Here is a 22,405-nt window from a genome sequence, read left to right as displayed (position 1 = left end):
GAGCACAATTGCTAGACAAAAGTTAGTTGACTTTTGAGGACTCATAACAACTTACAAAAAACCCTCACATTTTTTCCCCACAGGACAATGAACAAAGATTTAATGTCAGATGCTGCATGCTTCAGCCTTCTCTAGTGTCACTACCCTAACAGAGGACAGTACTAACTGATACTTATAGGTTTTTATGTGTATCAGCACGTGACTTGTACTATTAGGCTATTCCAGAATACCTTCCTTCCTGGGAGAATGCCCTGCACAGATCGGCTCTTGCTATTAGAGGTGGCATCACTACGTTAGGTCTGGAAGCGAACACAAATACAGGGGGAGGTCTGTTTCCAAAATTAAAGCAAGTAACCTGGGACTGAGCAGCAAACAGACAAATGTTGTAGTTCTGGGTGCACACCTCAGAGCTTGGATATGCTGAACGCCATTGCTCTTTGAAAACAAATCTTCACATCCTGTGCAAAAGCAGAGGGAGCTGGAGGGAACGGGATGGGCCTCCCACAGCTGACCCTGTTGCTGAGCCGCTTGCTGGTGTGCAAACCAGGGTAAGCCATGTAAAGCAAATCTCATAGATAGCACTGTGGAAAGGCCATAGAGGTACCAATAAAATAGATTTAAGTACATCCAGTATCCATATCCCATGTATTCCTGTAAATGATATCATTTTCATGCACTAGTTGTCATGTCCCAACGTTGGAGCGACTCAGGTTCGTGCATTTCCTTTGTCAGAATTAAGGTGAAAGGACAGCAGGGGAGTTCAAACAACAATCAACATGTATTCAACCTAGCTAACCTTGCCCAAGTACAAGTGAACTTATCCATATGAACCTTTTGTCAGACTATAATTTGTCAGACTGTCACACTAGTTACTCCAACAAAGATAGCGATTGGGCTTTCAGTTCAAAATCATAGCTCTTTACTTTGCATGTTTACACTTTAAGGTGATTATCTGCGTGGAAAGCTTCCAGGACCATTTTTCTGCCCTATTTTGGCAAACACAAAGGTTGGATAGCACTAACAGGACAGCACACTAGATTAAAAAAACAGGTTTTCCAATCTGAAGCTAGATTAATATTTTAAAACAAACACCAGGCTGTAACTGTACACTCTGAGAACAGGCCATGCCATCCTATCTGGCCATGCCACTCTGTCTCCAGCCTCCCTAGCAGACAACACAAACCCTCAGCACTTTCATTACTCACAGTAGTGAAAAATATCAATCATGGTGACCATCCAAATAGCTCCTTTACTTGACTTATTTGATCTAGGAAGAAGAGACCAAGGAAAAACATAAAATTATCATAGTCCAGTCAAACCTATGGGAAGTAGGTCTTCAGCTCATCAGGCACAGCAGCAGGGGAGGATGCCAAAATTAGTGTGGAAAAAATTTGGGCCCTTGGGATCCTTTAGAGCAACCTGTAAGAGCAACATGCTGCACCTCTCTCACCCAATGATAGTCACTTGTCCTCTTGTTTCTTAGTATTGAAGAAAACTGCCATAAAACACTGAGCTTCTGGATGCATGCTATTTCTTAAAATTAATACTGGAACAGCAGCATATAAAACTACTCTTCCTGAAACATTTCCATGTCAGGTATTTATTTCACTTCCATTCTTTGCAGCTGTCTTCCTTCTTGGTTTTATGTCTATCACCTTACCCTGGGTATGACCTCAGTTAATGATTTGGGTGAAAAAAAATTTACTCCTCCTCCTCATCTGAATTGAATCCGTACATAAGCAGTGTCCTGAAAGAACAGTGGTTTTCATGGGTCAAGGGCCATTTTGTACCTTTCTAGCCAAAGTGAAACTAGATATACTGCCTACCAAAGGATGCTGACATCACCTCACATCAAAACCCTACACACCTTTCACCCCACGTACAACACGGCACCCAGAGTTTGGTGGCTCCTCTTATTTCGGTCACCATTCCCAAAGGGAGAAAGAGGCCTGTGTTTCTAAGCTCACACAAAGGGTGCAGCCCTAAGCAAACCCAGCCTAAACCCAGGCTGACCTGGATCCAGATGGCCTAAATCCAGGTTCTTGCTTCTCTTCTGCCCCACCCCCCCCCACTATGCCTTCCGCAATTGGGTAGGGAGCATCCAGGGACTTAAACTGGGAGAAAACTCTGATAGGGTTCCTCGGTAGAGTCTGGCTGATGTGTTTGGCATTTTTCAAGTGGATGCTACAGCACTGTCGGATCAAGGCAAAGCTGGTTGCATGGCAGTTTTACATCAGTTTATGCTGCTTCAGAGTGCTTAGCTCCCAGATTAGGTTTAACAAAAGACCAACCAATTCATTTTAACAGGAAGCAAAGAATCAGCAATATTGAAAACAGTTAAAAAAAGATAAACCAACAGAATGAATTATTCTTCAGTTCCCCAAACTACCTAAGGAACCAAAGCCTTAGGTAGTTTGGGAAGGAAGCCTTAGCCTTCGGTTCCTTAGGTAGTTTGGGAAGCTGGCATTTTCACCCTTTCACTCTGATGCTATTTTGAAGAGTTTTTTGAGATACTTTTCCTGCTTCTGTTGCCAAAGGCAAACCACTGAAAAGTTCTGTGTCTAAGCTGGTTTCTGTTTACCTCCGTCTTACAAAACTTCCCCTCTTGTTCGCTGAAATTTGTACTTGGATATCCCATAATACTGATAACGTTCTCTGCACTGCTTCATTTATTTACTTTCCTGACAAAGGTGTTAGTAAGGTGATTGTGAAATAACTGTTTCTCAAGAGATCTGATTTATTATTTCTTAATACCATGTCTGCAAAAAGTTCCAACAAGAAAAAAAAAGTTTAATGCTGTAGCCAGGAATGTAAATTTAATGAAGGATTCTAGTAAAGTGGTTGTGAAATATCTATTTATCCAGGGATCTGTTTCAATAATTCTTACTAATGTCTCCTCAGAAGGTAATAGCAATGCAAAAAAAAGATGTTAGACTCCTGATACTAATTTTCTTATCGGGTTTGTAGAAAGACTGTAGAAAGCATCGCCAGCACCAGAATAACTTCTCTTCTCACAATTAGTTTTGGGAACCTACTCAGCAGGAAAGCTTCATGCATCACAGTGAGTGATACACACACCTGATGTCACAGACACACTCTTGTTACAGGTGTGCTTCATGTGCTAATCATACAGAACATCACTTGTACCTCAATTGCATGGAAAATTATGCAAGTACTTTCCAAGTAATTAGGAAGATATATAGCCAGACCTTAAGCAATTAATGCTTCTGCACTATGAACTTGCAGGTGTGAACTTCATTTAGGACACTGGTGTGCTTACAGATTTGATGGGTCACTTTCAAATAAACAAGCAAGACACCATAAGAGGTGGTTTTTATGATGTCTTTTTTTAATGCCCCATCCATGAAATTCAGCATGTTTTAAGTAAAATCTGTAGAACAGATTTTTTTTTTTTTTTAAACCACTTATGTTCTGTGTCATATATCCACAACATCTGTATTTTTAACTTCCTGTCCCTCATCTTCCTTAAACCATTTCATCTTCTAGTTACTGTTTTCTCTACCCCTTCCCTTTCTGTGTGTTTCTATGTGGGGCCTGTTTTTCCCTCCTCCCTCCCCCCTTAAAGGAAACTATTCACGATTTTGTTCCCTCTCTTGTCACATTTAGCTTCATTCTCCACCCACGGGGAGGCACCGTCCCTCCACCTACCTCCCACAGATCCAGGTTGCCAGAGCTTCTCACATCTGGAGATGCCGGTGGGAGTGCTGGAGGCTCCGGCACTTGCCGCCTGTGACCATTTCCAACACGGATCAACTCAGAGCAGGGACATGGGAGCCAGGAAGAGCAGTGGGATACCACCCACCACCCCTCCAGTCCCACCTGCGCTGCAGACACTTCTTGAGGACATCTGCATCTCCAGGATCTCCCCCACAAAGGAGGCAACTTGCCCCCCTGTTCCATGAGAAATAGGAGATTCTCTCTTGTTTAACCTGTAAAGCTGTTCTACTATGGGCAAACATTTTTTTTCATGGAACAGAGTAACCCACATGGGATCAAGAAAATAGGTCAGCGGGGCTGGTAGGGCCAGCCAAGAACATTTCAACCCTAACAATTTTAAGTAGAAAAGAGGTTTTAGATTAGAAATTTCATTTTTAACAACCTGCAAAAGAATGAAAACAGACTGTAAACCATTCCTCAATCCCAGAAAGACAAGAGCCAAGATTAGAAAAATGGGAAAAAGTAATTTAAAAGAAGTTCCATTTACAGAAATTGTCATGAAACAGTTACACTTGCAAGGCTGGTAAGATTTACCCCAGTTTGCACACAAGTACTCTCTGGACTCGGACCCTAGAGAGATATAAAAATTTAAAAATCTAAAAACACAGAAATAAGTTCCCCCATCAGATTCCTATCATGTAATAACCATTCATCCATTTATGCCCTCACTATTTTCTCCAGCCTATTCAACCTTAATATGCCCTTGTCCAGTTGGGCAAAGAAATAAGTTACGTCGTTGTAAACACATAAATCCTTCATAAAAAATTCTAAAAGACTGAGAGGCATAAAACTCTTCCATTCAAATCAGAGGGAAGACATTCATATTTTATTCAGAATAAGCTCAGTTCAGTGATCACATGTATTCTGAAGGGGAACAGAACTAGAAGAAAACAGCAGCTCCAGTAACAGATCAGGAGCTGAGTACCAAAAGAAAAAAAAAAGTAATCTATTCTCTGCTTCAAAAAAAATGTTTTTGCAACATTTATGTCAAGAAAGCATTTCACAGTATTTTCATTGCAGTGATACAGTGCAGAAGAGTATGAACAGTAGTGCTCAATTTTGTGTTCTCTATGGTTTATGTGTAAAAGACATTTTTAATTTAAATTGCAATTGTTGTTACAACCCTTACAACCAAAGATATTAACTTGACTTTGCACTCTTAAGTCGATGAAGCTGGCAACATTAGAGCTCTTGTATACTGTGCAACCAATATTCAGCAAAATGGCATATTTCGGTGATGGTATTTGCTATTATCACTATTCTAAAATAAAGGTCCTTCAGAATTGTCATCTTCCTAATTTAGTGTTTTGATCTGATTAATAAACACAACACAGTAACATGCAAGACAGCATAGTACTACACCATGAGTAAAATCCAGCCCTACTACCCGAGAGAGTAGCTAGTATTTACTAAATCAAGACCAATACAAAAGCAATGAGAGGAGGGGGTCCTGAAAATTAATTACCTAGTTAAATTCACTGTGATCTAAATTCAGCATTAAAAAGGACATTACTCTTCTAGGTTCCCCTTGTCACTTCAGCTTTGAAAAAAGTTAGTTGAGAAATCTGTATTTATGGTAACACAAACAACATAACCCCCTCCATAACTCCTTAAAAGCTTGCCTTTAGTAACTAAGACTTGCAGACAGCTAACCTCAATAGATACAGATATTTCCTAGCAAACACAATTAGAATCACAGAATCATAGAATCGTTTAGGTTAGAAAAAACCTTGAAGATCATTGAGTCCAACCGTTAACCTAGCACTGCCAAGTCCACCACTAAACCATGTCCCTAAGCACCACATCTACACGTCTTTTAAACACCTCCAGGGATGGTGACTCAACCACTTCCCTGGGCAGCCTGTTCCAATGCTTGACAACCCTTTCGGTGAAGAAATTTTTCCCAATATCCAATCTAAACCTCCCCTGCTGCAACTTGAGGCCATTTCCTCCTGTCCTATTGCTCGTTACTTGGGAGAAGAGACCAACCCCCACCTCGCTACAACCCTCCTTCCAGGTAGTTGTAGAGAGCGATAAGGTCTCCCCTCAGCCTCCTCTTCTCCAGGCTAAACAACCCCAGTTCCCTCAGCCGCTCCTCATAAGACTTGTGCTCCAGACCCCTCACCAACTCGGTTGCCCTTCTCTGGACACGCTCCAGCACCTCCACGTCTTTCCTGTAGTGAACGGCCCAAAACTGAACACAGGACTCGAGGTGCGGCCTCACCAGTGCTGAGTACGGGGGAACAATCACCTCCCTGCTCCTGCTGGCCACACTATTTCTGATACAGGCCAGGATGCCGTTGGCCGCCTTGGCCACCTGGGCACACTGCTGGCTCATATTCAGCCGGCTGTCAGCCAACACCCCCAGGTCCTTTTCTGCCGGGCAGCTTTCCAGCCACTCTTCCCCAAGCCTGTGGCATTGCATGGGGTTGTTGTGAGCCAATTAGGCATAAAGTTATTAATTAAGCATAAAAGAATACAGAAGATAATGCAGTAATCATACTTATCTAGGTTAAGTTTGGCAGGTTTTTTAGTACCCAGTTCCGTGTGCCCAAAAGGGAAAGTCACCTGCATTTGGCTCACCAAGCTAAAAACACAATGTAGCTGAGAACACCTGCAAACAGTATTAAGGTAGCTATTTGGAACTGTTTGTATCAAAATGCGTATGACGACGGAGCAACAATCATTTTAATTCTCCAAATCCTCTTTCCTCCACAATTACAGAACTGTTTTATTTGATACATAGACTGAAAATATTCAGAAATACATAAAATTTGTCTGTGGTTGGGAAAGTATGAAAAAGTGAAGACATCTCAACACACACTTACTATTCAGAAATCTCTACACTTGGCAAATAAAACCCACCAAGCCTGTACGTTCAAGGAAAGGTTGTGCTAATTGAATGAAGTAATGAAGGTTTGATGAAGTAAAGAAAGTAACAGAGTCTTGTTCAAAGGTATGAAAAAGAGGATAAAATGTGGTGCTGAAAACACCAGTCTTCCTCTAGCACTAACGAAAATGAAAGGGTGAAGAAAGAAGTTTGCACTGACTGAGTCTTATGATAAAAGTACTACTTTAAACTGCGCGGGAAACATGTATATGAAGGAATACAGAAGTGATGTGGGGACACATTTATATCACTTACGGGAATACTGATGCACACCAATAAACCTGTTCCCTTGCTCCTTTTCCGTGAACATTACATTTAGAGCAGAGGGGACATTTTCTTATCCAGCAGCCATCACTAGCCCAGCAGAGCTAAGCAGAGGTTTCATGTCTGACTGTAGTTAGGAAAACATCATCCATAACGGAAAACACTGCACTTACAATAAAATGCTAGTTGTGTTTCCGCCTTACAAAGTGCTGTACTTAACACCTCACATTTTAAAAGGGAGAAAAACCCAAAAAGATACTAGCCCCACACTGCTGGCTGACACCAGCACCCCCAAAGGAGCAAATCCAGGTTACAGTAAGTATTTGCCTACAAGCTGACATAAGAAATGGCGCCTGCATTCCATGCGTTCTTCACTGCAGGGACAGCCGCAGCAGGAGGCGAGTTTCAAAAGCAAATGAGTGCTGAAAGCCTTCAGTGAAAAATTCATTTGTAAATAGTTATATGGCTGTTTTGATGAATTACACAGAGATATTCAATCTGCTTCCATATCAACATGAAACTACACTGTTTATGACAATTTTGTTGTTTCATCAAAGCAGATTCTTTTCCAAACAAGTATTCTTTGTTCAACAGAACTGTTAATTAAAAGAAGTTATGCAATTCAGAAATGAAACTAAATGGGAAATAAAATGTATTTCAGAGGCATCTGTATCAATCTAACAAGACCCAGACTGCTGTCACTGTCCATAATTGACCAGAAGTAAATTCTTCAGTAGTTGTCATGGGCAGAAAACATAACCAAGCAAAAGGCCAGAAGACAATGGATGTATTTTGGGGTTTTACTACTTAAGCTGAGACTTGCCCCAGAGCCAGAGTTACCCCAAGGCAGACGCTAGCTTACTGCTGCCGTCAAGGGTAAAAGGTGGCTGGAGGTGTTGCTGCAGGATCCTAGCTGGCCGGCAGACCCCATGGGCATGCTGCACCGGGCTCCGAGCTGCAGCAATTTTGGCCCCCTCAGGATCTGCTCCCTCGCCTGGATCGCAGGACAGACGGAAGGGAGCATGAGGAGCCCCAGAGAGCAACTAAATCTGCAGATGCCCTTTGTGAACAGTGCAGGAAAGCTTTGCAGACCACAGGCTCCCAGGTCTTAATCTGGGAGCTTTTGGCTTGTACCTGACTAGAGAGAGGGCTAGAAAATAAATGAAGATGTAAACCAGGTCATGTATGTATTTAAACTGACATTTTTGTTTCTACTTAAAACGTGCTGTTGTCTTTCCAGGAATGCATAAAACCCAGCCAAGTATTTTCTTAATATGTACATAGGCCAAATGCCAGAGATTATATATTCAACAAAAAGAAATACCTTGAGAATCTAGCAGTACTGAATTTTTCACAGATGCTAACATAAAGACTACATGATTAAAAAAAAAAGGAAGAGATTTCTGTCTCTTAACACCTCTTAACAGAAATTCACATATCGACACTTCAGAAGGTGGGGCCTTTCATTAAGTTGCCTTGGGTTTTTTATGTTTTTCCTGGGTAACACTAGTTAACAGCATCTCGGAAGAGTGCAGCTATGGAGTATGAATGAAGGTGCCTCCTTCAAGTGCAGTTATGTCCCAGTTCAACAATTTTAAAGCACAGTGTCTGTGGCTAGTACATTGCTGGACATCCCAGCCATCGCAGATAAATGTTCTCTGTGTATACTTGCCAGGAGAGGGGCATCATAAGATGGTGGCAAACATGATATAGCAGCAGTAAATGAAAAACAAACAAAAACACCCCCGCAACAAAGTGCCTGCAACAAGGATCTGCCACAGTCTTTGGCTGAATTTACCTGAAGAAAAGAGATTTTTCTTTTCCTGTCCTTTAAAAGTGAAATAAACAAAAAAAATGCTCCAATTACAAAAATGCACTGGTGGCTTTACAATTAAAGAAGTGATACCTATAGATCAACATAACCAACAAGGAACTGAAAATAAAACTCAATACTACTGAGCACTTCTTTGCAGATGTGGGAGAAGATTATTTACCAAACTCCCCAAATCAGGATTATTTCTGAACAAGAATTAGTAGGACAAAAACTAGTGTAACTGAAATGGGATTATTCTAATCATGTTGGATATACCCTGAAAGCTATTAAAATGGTCGATTTTAGAGTCTGGTTTTCTGTACTGACACTAAGCAACACGGTGGTGCTAGAAGGGATGGTCATTCCAGCTAATTTTTGTGGTTCAGCTGTGACAATGAGACTATTTTTGAAAACCAAGGAAGGAAAGCAGGGACAAAATGTAAAGCAAAAATTCAGTTGAGAGTACATTAGGACAGAAAGTAATCAACTGACCTGTGGGCAGAAACACATCAGGTTTGATATTTATGCCAGGCTGTATTATCCCAACAGCCAAGAAACCTAGATAGTATATTGCCACCACATTATCTATATTGTAAATCTGTATCATCTGATGGCAGATGAAAACTATTCTAACTTAATTTTTCTTAATTTTTTCTACTGTCAGCAGAAATAGGAATACAGCTTTTTATTATACAACTGTGTGCAATTTACTTCACACAAACATGCGCACACATTCTTTTTGGTAAGGCTCTTTGGTTTAAGGTGACAGTGCTCAATCCCTCTGTCTTCCTACAAATCGTGTTTTTAGGAAGTGCAAAGTGCACCTTGGTAAAGAGTTTGACCGAAACAATGACCACTCCCTGAGGAAGAACTGTCTCTAAATGAAAGAGGTTTCTGAAAATAATGAGACTGGAATTTCTACTGAGAAGCAAGATCAGTAGGGAAAAGGATGAAAAAAAGGATGAAAAAAGTGAGGTGATCAAAACAAGAGAAGTGGAAGAAAAGAACGCAGCTGTATAAATCAGATTATCAATAGGATGTTGCAGAATAACAACTATTTGGGGCTTAAAGACAGGGAGGGTGTGCATGTGTTTCTTCATAGAACGAAGAACTGAAAATATGACTTCCAATGCAGACATTTTACTTCAAAACAGAGCAAGGTAAATGCACCATGGTACTTGGGTGTGCTGGGATGGGTTGATTTAATCCCCTCCTTCTGATGATGCAGATTTATTTGAAATAGAACGCTTCTTTTGGGTGGGCTACAAATTGTTTAACAAGTCCTTCCTTGAATTCTTCAAGGCTACACATTCCTCCTTATTCTTTCCCAATGAGTATTTACATTTTTGACACAAAATAGAGCAGCTGCATTAAACGAAGATGACCGCCACAAATATTTAGCATTGCCATCAGGGAACATTCAAGAGACCAAAAAATGACAGTTCAACACCCTGCAGGTACAGGAGGAAGCTAAACCTCTGGGAGACCTTCCACATTTCTGCAATTTGGTAGCACACTATACTTCAGGTTTTGTCAACCTAGAGCCAATTTTTGTTCCAACTATAAATAGCCATGAATTTGAACCAAATATGATGAACAGTTTTAGGGTGACCAGAGCACTTGCTTTCTTTGCAAGCAATGAACTGCCTACCCTTACTTAATTGACCCATTGCCAGTGAGAAAACCCTCCAAGAAGTATTGATAGGACGAGTTATCCCTTCCTGCACTCACTGTAACAGTCAGTTTGTTAAGTTGCCCAGAAGAAATCATTATGTTACTTCAAAAGTAATGGTGACTTTCAAAATGATCCATTTCAAAAGCAAGATGTTACTTTTCATTCACAGAATGACTTCTTTGAGAATTTACATTCTCCTTTCATTTGTGGTCCAAGAGAAACTTAAATCCAAGTTTAGTTCCTTCCAGTTATACTTTTTATCTGGATTCTGAGAGGATTTGCTGCCTTAGAAAATGTGCACTTGGCTCTGTTTGGGGTTTTATTTTGATGTATAATGAAATAAAAATTGGAGGCAACAGACCCCTGAACAGGAACCACAGCCAAAGATCAGGAATTGCTTCTCTGTGTAAGGCAGGGGAAAAAAAAAAAAAAAGCAGGACTCTTGAATTCTGTCTGGTGTTTGCACAAAAAAAAAAGTCCCACATAGCAAGAGGTGAAACACTTTCTTTTCTACTCCAACAACCACATAAGAGAGCCCAGTTAAAACATTCCTTGACACAGTCAAACCTTGGCTTTCTTCTGAAGCATAAACATGACCATGTTTAACCTAGTCCTTGAATCAGATGATTGGTGTGCACCGCATAAAGCTCTGGTCTGGTTCAAGGACACTGCTAAAGCACAGCGATGCTGGGTGACTGCTGCCCTGAACAAAAAGCTCCTCTTTCCACCACTCACTGTGCAAGGCAAAAGGACCGTTCAAACATTAACGCGCCGGAGAGCGGTTTTCTTTCAGTTCACTCCAGTTACTATTCTACATTTTCTTTCTCTCCCTTCAACATGCACCTGTGTCAAAAGAAATGACCCTTTCTTTCGACTCAAAGAATGGTTTCTGATTGCCCCCATGCATATAGAAGACTTCAACATCACAAAAGTTTGCACATGAGAAATTTCACTTTCTCCCAGTTTAAGCATTAAGGGTTTTCTTCCTGCTTCTGAACCACAAAAAATAAATAGTAATAAAAGTCAAATATATTGAAGTTACTGATGAGAATTGTCTAAACATCCAGACTAGTTATAAACAGTCAGTGATGACAGACTACCATATGTTAAGCTTCCCATTATCATGCCAGAAAACGTTATAATCACCTTAATTATAGCAACACTGATTTTTCCCCTCAGTGGTGATGTAATGCAAGAAAGTGCAACTTCTTCTGTTCTGTACTCTATTACTGTCTATAGCAAAGGCAAGCATATGCACATATTGTCAAGCATTTGTACAAACAGATCAAGTTGCCAAGTATGCAGCTAACCTAAATGGTCTCAAAAGAAGGAAAGAAAGCAAACTTTACCTTGTGTGTTTTGTTGAAATATTTTGTTCAGATCCAAAGAGGAAGCTCTGGAATGTGATTTCTGTGGCCTTGGAGGTGGAGTAGGGGGTTCTTCTCCCTTTTTCATGGCATCTTCTATTGATGTGCTAGAATAAGACCTAAGGAAAAACGGGACAGGGGGAGGGAGCAGAAAATATTTTATTTCAGAAATTAATTTTAAACAACTACAGTGAATAGTACCTAAAAATACACTGATCAGAACTCAGGTTCATGGTGGAAATTCCTTGCCCTAATGACTAAGTTCCCCCTTAGGACAAGACAGATTTATTTGGCAACAGAGGGACCTGTGTGCCTGGAGAAAGGAACAAGTCATGCTTACAGGGCTAGTATTTTTTAAGGCCTTTTATATCAGAGCTTCAGGCCTTCTTTACCTAACTTGAACTGTCAGCAGGATAATTGTAGCAACTATTTTGAATAAACCTGAGTAAAATTCCACACCCCCCATCCCGCCCCTTACAGTTTCTGTTGCCTTTCCCAACTGCGAGGGTAGTGTTTGTACAGGTACAGCTTCAACCTACCTCTTGCAAGTACGCATTTTGTAATTTATAATAGTCTAACCATTAGAATAAATTTTTCATAGCAAACAGTCACCAAATTCCACAAAATCCAGAAAAACTGCATGGCTCCGAAGTGACCAAAACTGGTCAAATACACGGCTTTCCAGACCCTTCCACATCACATTAATCCCAATGTGGTGCATTTTGCTAAGAATTTTGATTTTGCTGAATAGTGTCCAATATTTTTCAGCTGTTGTAGTTACCAGTTTTTCTGCAAGACCGAGAGCTTTGTTCAAAATGAGCATTGACAACGTGAGATGTTACACTTACTGTAACACATTATGCATGACAGGCAAGACCAAAAACACATTCAAGTAGAGCAGAAATAACTCCCACTAATGGGAAACAGCTCATTTTTTGCCAAACAGGTTGTTGTTAGAAAACAGCTCTTTAGTGGGACAGACATTTGGCAATGCTCATCCTATGTTTCTGATATAAACTTTAATAAATACAGGAGTGAAAGCCATAATTGCTTCAAAATTTACATGTGACACAAAAACCTCTGCTGATGCTGTATTTTTTGTCTTGGTAGAGTTTTGAATTCCATAGGCTTATCATATCAGACCTAACCCAACCGCCTTGAAATAAATGGGAAAGTTCTGAATCAGGATCTTAAGGTTTTATACTTTTACTTTCCATATTATGCAGTGTATATTTTACTTGCATTGAAATTGTTCAACCTAACATTTTGAGACTTTTAATTTTTTTTTAAAGATTGAGTAAGATAGCAGCTACCAGGCAAAAATATGCCTGCCCCAGCAGTGCCAACACAGAGCCCTGTGACAGTGAATCGTCGCTTGCAGCAGGCGGACCTGGCACCTAAACGACAGTTAAGAGTCAGCAGCTAAGAATTTGCACAGCTTAGGCTAGAAACCCAGGGTCCAGAGCTGTAACAGACTCAAATCATAGCCTCTGGTGGTCAGGCACACCTGAAGACAGAGACCCTCAAGGTTACAGAGCCCTCCAGGCTACACAGAACAAGCGCAGCAGAAGGTCCAAGTTGAAGGATGTGCTCAGGAATCTTTAGTCTCAACTTCTGCATTGAAGTAGTGACATAAAGTCAGATGTGAGACAGTCATATGTGACACAGTGGTCACATTCAAGTGACTTTTTTCAAACTTAAGTATTTGCTATTTTATGCATTTTTGCATAAAATACTTTTTACACATTTTTTGCATATTTGTAATTCAGTAACACAGCAAGAAAATTTAAAACAGTGTGAAAACTGAAAAGCTTTGGCTAGCAGCTTAAAAATAGCATACAAGGCAGTTCAGCCTTCCTGGATGTAGGTCTTAAGAACAGAGGATTTCAATCTTCATTCATCATGCTTATAGCCGATTCTCTCTTATTAGCAGGCTTTGACAAGCCTGTAAGGAGGGAGCTCCTGATTGTACTCTCATTACTTAAGAAAAAAAACCAGAAGCCCTCTAGCTAGCACCAAAAAACCCCAGTTTGAAGGGCAATGCACGATATGGCTATACACCAGAATGGTGAACAGCCAAACGCAACACATAATCCATTTATACGTGATATTTTCTGGCACAGGCTTCCCTCTTCTTTCAAACATCCAAATTCAGCCAGTGTCATTTCTAGTGCACAACAGTGCAAGTCCATAAGTCCTTCCATCACGCACCACCCAGCCATAGTCAAATACACGCCAACGAAAGGATTCACTCACCCACATCTGAAAGCTGAGCTACTACTGCTGTTTCTGCAGGAGCGTGGAGCCTCTCCCTCCATATGCAACCACTGTGCAGGTTTCAACAGCACAAAATTGCTGAGAACATTCCCCACAATGGGGTGGTCCCCGCTGTCCCACCACGACACCCGTGGGGCTGGGCTGGAGGCAGTCACCTCCCTGACAAGGCAGTGGGGCTGGGCAGACAGGCAAAAGTCCCAGCGCCTTATGACCAGAGATCACAGGGCCCTAAGGCAGTACTTATGTAGGGTCTATAGCTTACAGATCCCTCCTGGTAAATCTGTCTGATCTGAGCTGTACTTCCAGCACAAGACCAATTAAAAAGAAAATAAAAAATGCAACATTAGTTCTTATGCCTTATGTCTAACACCAGAGGAACACAGGTCTTCTGAAATAGAAATGAAAGCAGTACCTGGATCGTGGTCTGGCTTTAAGTGCATTAGATTCCTGAGCAGCTGGAACAGAAAAGAAAAAAGAACCGCTAAAACATCATATTTTAAGTAAATGCCTTTAGCTGCAGAATCAGTGTTTGTTAAAAATGTGAGTGTTGCAAGTGTGGATGTGAGCATGTGCTCATCTCGCATGAGAAATGGGGATTGATTTTCACTTCTCCTTCCCCTTTGTTTTTGTAGCGCGAATGTCCTAAGAATTCAAAAGCCCACTCGTAGTCAGAGCTTCACCTTTTAGTTTGGTTACCAGAACGCAGGAAAAGCAATAGATCTGACAGCTCTGACCTGTACTCCTGGATGTAGTTGTGACAAAGCAACATAACGAATAGCATAAACTTTCAACAGAAAACATCTTACTCCTAGTCCAGATGTCTATTAGTTGTCCTGCTTCCCAAAGCACAAAGCTTTATGCCCTTCCTAAAAACTTTAACTAATTAGTACAAACGCCCATCTTCTTACCACGCATAAAAAAAATTAACACATCAGGTTGAGACTACTTTGACATTGGGAAGGAAAGATATTTGAAGGTAGAAAGCTTTACAACGGGCTAAGTGTTGATCAAACACATTTCTATCAGTGTAAAAATCAGTTTCTTTTTGGGTAAATGCCAAATATCCTGCCACATGCAGGTTTTATGTGATAGGAAAACAACAGTGCTGACTTATCTTCTCTGGGTAATTCCTCGAGGCTGTTCCTTGGTTTACATAGTCTTTTTGTGACTTTTCTGTTAATCTCCTTACTAACATCAGATAATTTTGAGAAAACATATCTGTGTGATTGCTTTCAAATTCAGCCCACTGAGATATCCTCAAGGTATTACAGCAGCATCAACGATCCCAACGCACACACAAAGTGAATCCTTGTACTTTTCCCATTATTCTGCTAATCAAGGTACAACACTTAGGAGAAGCAAGTAAGTTGGGGGAAAAAAAAAAATTCTTGGAGTTTCTAGCTTTCTTCAGATATATGCCTACTTCCAAGTCAGACATTTATCACCAGTTACTATACTGCACTACTGACAGATCCTCCAAAACACAGAGCAGGAGCTACCTGTGGTAGCAGCTGGCAAATTCTGACTTTTTAATGGCTTGTATTGTTCTACTGCATAGACCCTCCATAGGAGGCTTTAGGCTTACAGAAGACAAGTAGCAGCATATGGCACATGTATAGGCACACACTATTTCTTCGTAAAAGAAAGTGCTTTTAGGGTCACACAGTGCTAGTTGATGCTTTGGATGGAATAAACCCAAATACAGCTGGCAGTGACACAAACGACCACTTATAAACCAAGTTCTAGTAGATTATTGTCACCACCAAACTGGCTCACAGTCATTCCAGATTTCTGTGCAACAAATTCTTCCTAGCAACTAAAGGAGAGAGAGGGAATTATTATTAAAATATGCAGTGGCAATAATCCTCCTCTCTTTCTGTGTCAAACTCCCAGAGAATACAACTTCAGGCACTGCTTCCCTACAGCCATATGACCTAATTTTTCCAATGCTGAAATTGCTGATTATTAAATTACATGCACAATTATTAAATATATGTCACTTAGAAATAGGAAGTATAAATCCTTTCCAAGCTAAGCCACATTTAAGAACCTTCAAATTTTCCTTCTTTTATGGAGACCGTAATTCTGTTCATACTTCTTTTCGAAAGCCTTTCATCTAAAAACCTGCAGGTAAAACTGACATTCAAACTCTCTGAGGACATCTTGTTGAGGTAAACAGGAAAGCACACAAGGAAGAGAGAATCCCAAAATGACTACTAATAAAAAATGATAGCAATAGAACACTACTGCCAAGGATTTTCTTTTAAGCTTTTGAAAAATCAGGAAATTCAAGGCTACAATTACACAATACCCAGACTTAGCTTTACCTTTCAAAAGAACTAGTATAATATAAAAAAATATTATAAAGCAGGTAGTTCATTATTAGGACATACAAATAATTCTGGCAGCACTTCCATAAAATGTGCAGTTATTTTGGTACGCTCAGTCTCTGCGTACTTTGTGTTTGAGGTGCAGGTTTATACACATACACAACATAATCATTCAAGATAATACAAAACTATTTATCCAGTTCATGAGTTTTCCATATTTCTATTGCTATGGATACATAAGCCTAACTTAACGTGAAACTGATAAAAAGTTAGAGCTGTTGAGTGAATTAATTACATTTATTATTTAAAAGTTTGTACAATTCTTGGAGTAGTAGAGCCTGATGAACTGAACAGCTTGGTTTGCACTAAAGTCATATACGATCGTGAACTCTTATTTATTCATTCACAGGAGAACATGAAGGTTCCCGGTTTGGGTGTTCAACTGCTCCCATGCCCCTCTTCCAATAAAACTTCATTTTAACATTCCAAAGGATGTTGATTCAGTAACTTTTGGCTGTAGCCTAATACCCTATACTCGCTTTACAGGCTGAAGATTGGGTGGAAAATTGTACCATAAAGGGTGCAAGTATGCCACACAGCTAAAGAAAAAAAACCAAGGAATTCCCCACTAGTCTAATCACCCCCACTGACTCATCTCTTAATGGTCGCCTAGGCAGAAATGTACAGTTTAAATGTCCGCAAATTTGGCCCTCAATCCTTTAAAAGTCTAAGGCCAACAATGATCTTGCACTTAGGAGCCTCAATAAACTGGCCAGATATTCAGAGATGTGAAGCATATAAAGTTTTTACCTATTTCAAGTTCCTAGTCCTTCTGACAGCAAAGAAAACTTTCCCATAATGAAGCACAGCAGCATCATCTTTCCTGAATTTACATAAACAGCCCAAATGAATAACCAAAAAAGGATGCAGAATTTCTCCTACTTCATCCCAACTGAGTTTTCATCCTGAAGGTTAATGATTACAATGACCTTTCAGAACGGTGACTGATTCTGAAATAACTGCTCAATTACTGTGCTGTATCTAGCCCACTGGATTGATAAACATCTTTACTTCTAACATCAATCATATCATGCAACCTCAGAATGTGCTCGCTCAAACCCTTAGTGTGCAGGACAGCAAGGGTGAAACCCCAGCAGTGACAGGAGTCATGACAATGGGGTGAAACTCTGCCACCGTCTCCCTTGGTACACAAACACAGCAATGCTGCTGGAGGAGCACAGCCGCATTGGGAAGCCCTCCCTGACTAGGAGATGAAGGACATGGGCAAAAGAGGTCTCTGGCAAAGGAGATATGCTTAGGAAAAAGCCTACCGTCACCTGCACACTGAAGATGGAATTGCTGAACTGAAAATAAAACTCCCTGGGGCGCTCCTGGGCAAAACCGGAGGGGAGGAGAACAGAACTGAAAGTCTTGCAAGCACCCTCCTCTCCCCCTGAGAGGGAAGTGTAAGAGAGCATGCGTGTGTGTGTGTGTGTGATGGAGAAGCAGCAATCATCTGAGAATAGGAGCTGAAGATAGGAAATCTGGCAGCTGCCAAGTGTTTGGGAAGAAGCCAGGAAAAAAAGAGTTGGGAAATGAGGCATGCAGCTGTTGAGCAGCCATGAAAAAATTGAGCTATAAGACAAAACTGCTGTGACAGACATGTGGGGTCAGTTTTCTTAATCAAGAATATCTTCACAAGTAAAAACATTTATGCAAAAGGAAAAGAAAGCAAGTCCAGATTTTAGCTTGACTGGAACCAGGGAGGGCTTGAAAACACTCTTAACCACTCTAGGAAAGAGATTAACAAAGAGGAAGGCAAGGGAGGTCTGATGAACTCAACTGAATGCATGGCAAGTTTCTGAAACAACTATCCAATTTTGACATATGCCGTTCCAGAAGTAACATTTTCCAGTATGATAGGAACAAGGAATGTATATTGGAGTCAGAGAGGGAAAAATCAGGGGTGGTTTCAACAAAGAAATGCCCCCCAAATCAAACGCTTACATCAGTGCTGTAAGTGCCACAAGGTCTGCGTTTCCAAAAGGCTACCTACCCTTAAACTCCTTGACAAAAAATATGAAAGCTCAGTTTTTACAAAGAAACAGGCCATTTCAAAATAGTTACTGAATACTTATTCCACACTTGAGAAGAGCTTTTATCAAGAGGTACAATATTATGTATATGCTCTGGCATCTTGTTTGTAGTACAGAAAAACAAAATTCAGACGCCTTACAAAATGCTACATTAAAAACATTTCCCACACATGAATAATGCATACACGCTAACAACAAGGGAAAGAAAGCAAGAAAACCTTCTGACAACCTTAAGTACTAATTAAGATTAATTCTGCAAGTAGTAGTCATTATGAGGTAAAAGCTAATTTCAGTAGTAAAATAGTATGAGCAAAAGGATCTTAAAAAAATTAATCAAATTACATTAATTTAGGCTTACCGTGATATAAAAATATTTGATCAAAATTCTAATGGAAGTAACATGTCAATTTTTTTCTTCTTACCTGTTTTCACAGTCAAGTGCTGAAATTCCTTTGGTATCGTTTTGAGAGCAGTGCTTACTTTAAGAGCTTAATAAAAAAACCCAAAACAATGAGAATTACTTTAAGTACATGCAGGTAGAATCTACAGGTTATTAGCTCTGAGAAAGGAACACCCAAGCACTCAAAAAAGTAACAAATTTTAAGAACACAAGAGTCAAGAATACAAAGGCCTATGCCCAAATTGTCAAATAATCCCAAACTGAGAATTTGGGGGTTTTGGTGTCTAAATCCACAGTCTTCTGTTTCAGAGATGTAGCGCTCTCACAGAGACTGCAGCTGGTGACACTTGACAGAGCTGGGACTCAACTCTCCAACGTTACAAACCTGGAAAGCCAGGGTGCACGAGAGACTGGCTGCTTCTGAAGGCTGAAACCTCACCAGCCCACCCCAAGGAACGTCATATGGCACCGACAGAGCCAGGGTTAAAATTTAGGAAATCCCAGTCTTTGTGCTTACTCCCTTTCCACTGATGCCTACACAGCCTTTATTAATGACTTTCTTAAGGCATTCTTAATGAATTGTAGCATATTTTAATGTACTGTAACACACAGTATTATAAATAACCACTTGGAACGAAGTCACTCATCTCCATCTGCCTTTATCAAATAAAACACATGGGAAAAGTCTGATTCTTGTGATCCAGTTCTATTTACACTATCTTCCACATTTAACTATATTATAACCTGACAGAGTGGAGCTAATTTACTTGTATAGTTCTGAAAATGCAGGAAAATTTGCTTCTACAGTCCTGAACTACAGGTTCTTGACTTCTGGGGAGATCTCCTCAGTCAGGAGAGCGATCTGCTCTTTCATTTGTCAGGACAGCAATAAATGGTGGAACAAGAGCATTTGTTCTTTGGCTGAAAAGGTAGAAATCTGTGTCATAGATACAGCGCACATCTTCAGCTCGAAGGACTGCATGTACCAAAGCAGCTTCCCATCTGACTTAACATGTCAGCTACTAAGAGGAAAGCACAAGTTCTTCACCTACACAAGGAAGGAAAAAAAATTCCCCAAGTAAAAACTAAATCTGCCCTAGACATATGAAAGCAATAACCTTCAAGGTTCAAGTCCTGCTCTTTTCCATTATGAATTTTACAACAAAACAAACCTTGTCAATAAAACATGAATTTCTTGGATTATGCTGACTCGTAAAAATGTTTTACAAACTGCCATCAACTCTGACAATCTTTCTTTGAACAAGGGACACTAGGAATTTGCCAAACTCAGTCACACCTGAGTGTGGAAGGTGATTCAGGAATGTGGACTACCTGGTCTCACAGCTCTGATGCAACCTCAGCATGTGGACAGCTGGGAGATCAAAATGTGTAATTTTTTTTATTTAAAGTATAATCCACAGCTCTGAGAATAAGGCAACAAAATACCCACAACTGTTTTGTTTCCACAGCTGAGGGACAGGGACAGCAAGCGAGAACCTGAAAGGTCATGGAAAGGCCATATAAAAGGGAATGACCGTGTGATGATCCAGCACTGATTCTGGAAGCCCTAGTAGCTGCTGAATGGAAAAAGACCACTTCAATTTAACATGGCTTGCTGCTGACGGATTTCAAGTGAAATAAATAAATCAAGTATTTTCAATCCAGTTCGTCCAAAACTTTTGTTTTGCAAGAAAATATAGGGACTTTTTTTTTTAAATAAGAATAAAAGCTAATTTTGAAGTATTGCTATTTCCTGCAAAAAGGGAAATCCAAAATTTGGCACAATATAGTCTTTACTCTTACAAAATTCCTCATAACAACAATTATAACATTATTAAAATAAGAAGTGCAACATTAATTGCCTTAGGACTACACTTATTTTGGAAGGTGCATTTCATATCATTCACATATGATAGAACTAATTTTGAAGCAAACATATCCATTTATTTGTCTTCAACTCAGCTGCTGTCAATGACTTAAAAGAAATGTCTTGCTTTTAAATCTATAGCAACACATAGGCAGCTTAGAAATTAAAAATACCATTGCTTCTGTCAGCTAATATATGGAATTACTAATAATACACAGAACTTAACCCATAACAGAGGGGGTGGGGGGAAGTGATTTATTTGAATACCTTGTTTGTCATCTTTCTTTGCATCTTGTAACAGGGCAGAATTATCAGGTGTCTCTTCAGCTGACGCCTTCTTAAAGAAAGAAGATGTATTTATTATACTGATTGGCATAGCACCCACATTTCTACAGTCAAATATTTAAGAATACAGATCAACACAAATAAAGGTGATATTCTCTCTTGCACCATGATTTGCTCTGTAAAATAAAGGAGCATAGAGGACCTTCAAAAAGATAACTATAACTCTGCTTTTCAAGGTACAGCAGTTCCACACCTGAAATTAATTTGTGAAGCACTTCAACAGCGACTGACAAGGAACTAAGGACTATATGCAAGGGGAGACTTCTCACAACATGGCAATGATATTCTGTGTTTTCTTTTCTCTCTGGGTGTAACACCTGTGTTAAGGTTGAGGAAACCTTCTCCAGTCCCTTCACCAGAGTTACAGTCTCCATCAGAACAGACTCTCTAGCCAAAACTCAAGCCATACTCCAGAGCCCAGTAGTTCTGCATCTAAAGTCTTCTGGCTGAGGTGGCTGATCCTTGACTACTCTTCTTTCAACATGCAGTCATTGAGATGGGAAAAACAAACTTCATCAGCATGCCTGTTGGAGGCCCATTCAGGCTTCTGATGGGAGAACAGGGAACTTCTCCCCAGTCTTATTCCTTAACTTTTCTTTATTTCAGCAGCAATTTACAATACAGGCATTTGTTGTAACTTCTGCTGTGTCGCTCACAAGAAGAAACAAGGAACAAATTCTACTACCACAATCTGTAAAGAACAAGGATATACTCTGAAGCCAAAACAATAAAGCAAATGTCAGAATCCCCAAGCTTCCCTAAATATTAAGTGATGCTGGTTTTTCCCAGGGAGCATGGAAGAGGTTGGGCCTAAAAATGGCCTGAAATCCATTGGGCCTAAAAAAATTACTTCAGAAACACAGATTTTGCAGATATTTAAAAAAAAAAAAACAAAAACCAAACAACAAAATCTCAAGTCAGTAATTCAAGAAGGCAAAGTCCAGAGTAAACGGCTATCAGATCTGTTTTATGAAATTGCATGTGGGATTCCCTAATGCTTCTGAGGAAGCAACATAGCAAAAACATGGCTTGAGAATTCTGAAAACATTTGTACAAAAACTTCACATCCCTAGCTAGCCCTGACTCTCTAAAGTAAAGAGCGTCAGACTAAAGACCTAATTCAGTGCATGCTTGAATTGATGGAACGACTCTCACAAATCTCAATGAACTGTGAGCACATTTCTGAGGGCGTTTAGAGCAACCCCAGCCAGTCATTTTATGCATATAGTGTGAAATCTTGTGTTTTATCTTTAAGCTTTTGGCACTGAGAAAGCTTGTGGAAAAGAGCCAAAGGAATTAAAAAAAAAAAAAGGGGGAAAAAATAAAAAAAAAAAAAGACCAGA

The 22,405-nt window shown here is 40.0% G+C and overlaps 1 protein-coding gene across 3 annotated transcripts in view; it reads right to left on the bottom strand.

The window, feature by feature from the left end:
• REPS2 (RALBP1 associated Eps domain containing 2) overlaps window positions 1–22,405 on the bottom strand; it is a 102,500-nt gene that overhangs the window by 25,808 nt on the left and 54,287 nt on the right. For 2 of the 3 annotated variants that reach the window (XM_029998971.1, XM_029998973.1), the window contains exons 10-13: window positions 20,985–21,054; window positions 18,873–18,938; window positions 14,437–14,479; window positions 11,730–11,866 (exon numbers count right to left, since the gene is read on the bottom strand). In XM_029998971.1, the coding sequence (XP_029854831.1) occupies window positions 11,730–11,866; window positions 14,437–14,479; window positions 18,873–18,938; window positions 20,985–21,054 (316 nt within the window). The remainder of the gene's footprint in view (window positions 1–11,729; window positions 11,867–14,436; window positions 14,480–18,872; window positions 18,939–20,984; window positions 21,055–22,405) is intronic. The other variant, XM_029998972.1, reaches the window with a different exon arrangement.

The sequence above is a fragment of the Aquila chrysaetos genome, chromosome 23, assembly GCF_900496995.4.
Source record: "Aquila chrysaetos chrysaetos chromosome 23, bAquChr1.4, whole genome shotgun sequence".
Lineage (NCBI taxonomy): Eukaryota > Metazoa > Chordata > Aves > Accipitriformes > Accipitridae > Aquila > Aquila chrysaetos.
This window is presented reverse-complemented; position numbering and strand designations above follow the sequence as displayed.